The following is a 6000-nucleotide window of genomic DNA, read 5'->3' as shown; positions in this document are numbered from 1 at the left end:
ACAGAAACAGATGTGTTAGGGTAGTCCTAACTGGCGCTAAGCTGCTCAGATGTAACAGATTTCGGAATAAATGTCACCACATTTAAATCAAGAAATAAAAACCAGTAATTTGAAACACTGTCATACACCACAAGCGCTAAATTGAGATATCACCATAGCGTCCCTTTTAGGCTGAGTGACGGATTCTTTCCTCTCAGATGTATCTCCGATTCAGGTCAATAAAATATAGGATTCCCAGGTATGGATGCCATAAAAAAGACAAAATAACAAGGACAGACCAATGTGTAGTAAGTAATTTCAAAACTTATTATAGTTCATATGGTGCCTTTAAATGACTGAAGTGGATTCAAAGCGTACCCCACTCACACTGAAAATGAAAGTGTAAAACACATCAAGGTTTCTTTGTGGGGTCACCTTCTTTTGTTCATATAACACCCAGTGTGCCAGAAATGGGATCACACTCAGACTAAAGAGTGACTTGTGATAATTTCCTGGAGAAGGCAGGAGATACGTACCCCAACACAGGAGTGTGAGTAGCTATCTTATCTGGATTTTTCCAATATTTTGTTTTTTTAAATTAAGTATCTTTTCTGCAATAGGTTACCATCTCTCTTTGCCGTTTTTACCTACTCTTTTCATTATTTTATGAACTGCCATGCATGGTTATCCATGCATTTATTTTATTTTCATGTATTGTTAAATAAAATCTGTAACCCCCTTTTTTTACTCACTTTGGTATGAGCATTGCTATTTTTTCTTTTTCTGGGGTTCACGGAATAATACATGATTTACCATACAAGCTGCATTTTCCACTTGAAGCCCAAAGATACCTTGATAGGAGTCTTAAACACATCAAACTGTGAGTTGGGATACGCCATATTGAATTATCACCTATCACTCTGGGAAAAGTAAAGATACCTTTATGAGTTTTCCACCCGCCTCCAGAGTGTGAGTGTCGGGGTACGCATTGGCTGTTTACTTCTTGAAGTCTGTTTGAACCCCGTGTATGTTCCACTATAAAGAAACCGCTATATGCTTATAGTGCTTGATGCATGTGTGAGTTTGGTACGCCCTAAATCTATCTAAGTTTGTTGGAGATATTGTGTATATCACACTCAATACTAGTAGGACCTATTACATATTGGCTGTTTCTATTATCTTTATTTATGACCTACGCCTGGAGACCATACCAGAAATTTTCAGCTGTGATCCTCATATGAAAATTTAAAGATACCTTGATAGGAGTTACACAGTTCTTCATATTGTGAGTTGTGGTACGCGATTTCTGGATTGTCCTTTTTCCTTGAAGGGGAGAAAGATACCTTTACATGTTTGTAACCAGCCTATCGAGTGTGAGTGTTGGGGTACGCATCTCCTGCCTTCTCCAGGAAATTATCACAAGTCACTCTTTAGTCTGAGTGTGATCCCATTTCTGGCACACTGGGTGTTATATGAACAAAAGAAGGTGACCCCCCCACAAAGAAACCTTGATGTGTTTTACACTTTCATTTTCAGTGTGAGTGGGGTACGCTTTGAATCCACTTCAGTCATTTAAAGGCACCATATGAACTATAATAAGTTTTGAAATTACTTACTACACATTGGTCTATCCTTGTTATTTTGTCTTTTTTATGGCATCCATACCTGGGAATCCTATATTTTATTGACCTGAATCGGAGATACATCTGAGAGGAAAGAATCCGTCACTCAGCCTAAAAGGGACGTTATGGTGATATCTCAATTTAGCGCTTGTGGTGTATGACAGTGTTTCAAATTGCTGGTTTTTATTACAGGGGGCACAGCTACAGGAGTCACAACTACAGGAGCACAACTACAGGGGGCACAGCTACAGGGGGCACAACTACAGCACAGCTACAGGGGGCACAGCTATGGGTGGAACAGCTACAGGCAGCACAACTACAGGGGGCACAACTACAAGAGACACAACTACAGGGGGCACAGCTACAGGAGGCACAACTACAGGGGGCACAGCTACGGAAGACACAACTACTGGGGGAACAACTACTCTGGGCAAATCTACTGGGGGGCACAGCTACAGGAGACAAAACTACAGGAGGCACAGCTACAGGAGGCACAGCTACAGGAGGCACAGCTACAGGAGGCACAACTACTGGCGGCACATCTACTGGGGGCACAGCTACAGGGGGCATAACTACTGGGCAAATCTACTGGAGGCAATGCTACAGGGGGCACAACTACTGGGGGGCACAACTACAGGGGCCATAACTGTGGCCATGCCCCTTCTCTATGAAGCCACGCCCCTATTTTTGGATGCACGTCTTCGGTGCGCACCAACTCTGTTTTAACTGTCGGGGGGGGGGCAAAGGTAACTTTTGCCCTGGGCACCACAAGGTCTAGATCCGGCCCTGAGCCAAGGCTTAGTAAATAGACCCCTGAGTCACATATAGATGACCAATATGCAGCGTTCTAGACTCTCAAGTTCCATGACTGTTCTATACTCTGCTTCATTTGTAGCTTAGCAAATTTATTAATACACTGTATATGTTGATGGAAGTTACAATTTATCCAACTTTCCACCCAACGCCACCACAGATGGTTCTTCCGAAGTGGTCCTAAAACCATCACATGAGCCGAGAAATAGCAAGATCTGTCCATGTGTACTCAACAAAACAGATCAATTCTAATCTGATGAGACTAGACTGGTTTAATAGTACATATGAAATCATAGCAAACATACATGTCTGAGCACAGAGGATAATAACAGTGTAAGATAATACAGCTGGCATACATGACTGACTGTCAGCAGATCTGTGGTGGCAGATTTACGGGCCAGAATCTCTTACCATCAATGCTATGCTGAGGTGATGATGAATCCATGGGGATAATTCAGAGTTGATCACAGCAGCAAATTTGTTAGCAGTTGGGTAAAACCATGGGCCTAATTCAGACCTGATCGTAGATGTGCTAAATTTAGCACATCTACGATCAGGTTCCCTGACATGAGGAGGGACGCCCAGCAAAGGGTTAGTCCGCCCCGCATGTCAGGCCCAACCCCCCCGCACAAATACAAAAGCATCGCACATACAAAATACAAATACAAAAGCATCGCTCTACCTGAGACCACGTGGAAACTAAAAATAGAGACTACCTCTGACTTACCCAGAATGTACTGAGAAGATTACTACAGGAGCCTGAGTAGTAAAATATTAAACTACTGGACTGACCACTAGAGGGAGCTTAACAGACATGGGCCCTCATTCCGAATTGTTCGCTCGCAAGGCGATTTTAGCAGTATTGCACACGCTAAGCCGCCGCCTACTGGGAGTGAATCTTAGCTTCTTAAAATTGCGAACGATGTATTCGCAATATTGCGATTACACACCTCGTAGCAGTTTCAGAGTAGCTTCAGACTTACTCGGCATCTGCGATCAGTTCAGTGCTTGTCGTTCCTGGTTTGACGTCACAAACACACCCAGCGTTCGCCCAGACACTCCTTCCTTTCTCCAGCCACTCCCGCGTTTTTTCCGGAAACGGTAGCGTTTTTGTCCACACGCCCATAAAACGCCGTGTTTCCGCCCAGTAACACCCATTTCCTGTCAATCACACTACGATCGCCGGAGCGAAGAAAAAGCCGTGAGTAAAAATCCTATCTTCATAGCAAATTTACTTGGCGCAGTCGCAGTGCGGACATTGCGCATGCGCACTAAGCGGAAAATCGCTGCGATGCGATGAAATTTACCGAGCGAACAACTCGGAATGAGGGCCATGGATACATATAGAAATGAGATGTATGTAACAAATATATGCTGAAGACATGGCAGTACAAGATAAGCCACATAAACCGCTGACTATATAATAACAGGGCCATCTTAACTTCAGGGTGCACTGGGCAGCTGCCGAGGGCCCCACAATTCTAGGGGTCTTTGATCAAGGGCAGACTTGGCTGTGGGGCATCTGCCAGACGGTGTATGGCTGTCAGCATGCTGATTGGTGGATGGCTGAAGCTTTCCACCAAGCAGAGTGCAGTATCATCTGCCTGCCTCCAAGACATAAGAGAGCTGACAGCCATTCACTGCATGTGAAAAGACGGCACAGGAGGAGTATGTTATGTATGGGTGCATTGCTTTACTCAGGGTCTACAATGATGTTAAGACAGCCCTGATCATAAGGGGAGTTTATTTATTTATTTATTTATTACCAGTTATTTAAATAGTGCACACATATTCTGCAGCGCTTTACAGAGAATATTTGGCCATATACATCAGTCCCTGCCCCAGTGGAGCTTACAATCTAGATTCCCTACCACATGTACACACACATTCATGCTAGGGTTCATTTTATTGGGATCCAATTAACTTACCAGTATATTTTTGGATTGTGGGAGGAAACCAGAGTACCCGGAGGAAACCCACGCAAGTACGGGGAGAATATACAAACGCCACACAGAGCCATAGTGGGAATCAAACCCATGACTTCAGTGTTGTGAGGCAGTAATGCTAACAATTACACCATCTGTACTGAGGAACTAATTCAGACCTGATCGCTAGCAGGCGATTTTTGCACTGCTGCAATCAAATAGTTGCCGACTACAGGGGGAGTGTATTTTAGCTGTGCAAGTGTGCGAACGCATGTGTAGCAGAGCTGTACAGACAGATCTTGTGCAGTCTCTGCTCAGCTCAGGACTTTCTCACCCACTGCGAATACATCAGCCTATACAGGACCGGAATTGACGTCAGGAACCCTCCCTGCAAACGCATGAACACGCCTGCGTTTTTCCAAACACTCCCAGAAAACGGCCAGTTGCCACCCACAAATGCCTTCTTCCTGTCAATCTCCTTGCGAACGCCGGTGCGAATGGATCCTTCGCACAAACCCAACGCTGAGCGGCGATCCGCTTAGTATGATGCGCCTGCGCATTGCGGTGCATACGCATGTGCAGTTTAGATCTGATCGCCTGCTGTACAAAAATGCAGCCTACGATCAGATCTAAATTACCCCCCGAGTTCAAGTCTAGAAATAAGTATACAGATTGTGGCAATACCATTGAGGTATTATGCTATATAGTATACTGGCTATACAGTTATTTGCAAGAAAGTTATTTCATTAGCAACTGATTGTATTTATTTTGCTCTAGGTGCTTACAGCTACAACCAAATAATTTGAAAGCGCTCATGGCCCTGGCTGTCAGCTATACCAATATCGGACACCAGCAGGAAGCATACAAAGCTCTGAAGATGTGGATGAAGCAGAACCCAAGATATAAGTACCTAGTGAAGAGTAAATCTGAATCTCCGTCATTGATGCGAAGGATGTCAAAAACTTTAAGCGAAAGGTGTAATTAATATAACTAACATTCCCATTAGACTATATTTAATAGTCACTTAGTATATTTATTACTATCAAGTATTCACAATGGGGGGGGGGGGTTATCCGTGCTAAATGATTAGCCCCCAGTGGGACAATTAGCCGATGTAAATTGCTGCAGCTAATTGGATACCCCCTAAGTCGTAAAAGCAATAAAAAAGTGATTGGTTCAGGTACCCTGTCACCTAATACAACATTGTACTACTACCATTACCATACAGAACCCCCCATCCCCCCGGCAGCTTGTTCTTTTGATGGTTCTATAACAGAGGGGGGACCATAGTATAATATTCAACCAAGCCCAAAGTGAAGCTTTAGGGATAAGTTAGTAAAAGTCACAATAGTCCTTGTGTGAAAATGTAAATAATTTAAATGTCATTTAAAAAAACACTTTCATTTTATGGAGCCCTTTTATTAATGGGTGATAAAACTCGTTGTGAAAGATACAACTCATTGCATATAATAAATGATGCTCCAGACAATCAGCTCCCAACTGTCATTTTTCAAACATATGATATATTCTGAACACATGATAGTTAGGAGCTGAACACATGACAATTAGGAGCTGATTGGCTGGAGCACCAGTTAACATACGCAACAAGTTTTATAATTCACAATGAGTTTTATCACTCGTTGATAAATGAGCCCTTACTT

General features: G+C 43.3%; 1 protein-coding gene across 3 annotated transcripts in view; it reads left to right on the top strand.

Moving 5' to 3' along the window:
- The window catches only part of PEX5L (peroxisomal biogenesis factor 5 like), a 519042-nt gene that overhangs the window by 495877 nt on the left and 17165 nt on the right, over nucleotides 1–6000 (top strand). For all 3 annotated transcript variants that reach the window (XM_063916322.1, XM_063916320.1, XM_063916321.1), the window contains one exon: nucleotides 5117–5314. In XM_063916322.1, coding sequence (XP_063772392.1) covers nucleotides 5117–5314 — 198 coding nt within the window. The remainder of the gene's footprint in view (nucleotides 1–5116; nucleotides 5315–6000) is intronic.

Source organism: Pseudophryne corroboree, chromosome 4 (genome assembly GCF_028390025.1).
Source record: "Pseudophryne corroboree isolate aPseCor3 chromosome 4, aPseCor3.hap2, whole genome shotgun sequence".
Taxonomy (NCBI): Eukaryota; Metazoa; Chordata; class Amphibia; order Anura; family Myobatrachidae; genus Pseudophryne; species Pseudophryne corroboree.
The sequence above is the reverse complement of the archived record's forward strand: the minus strand, read 5'-3'. Positions and strand labels throughout refer to the sequence as shown.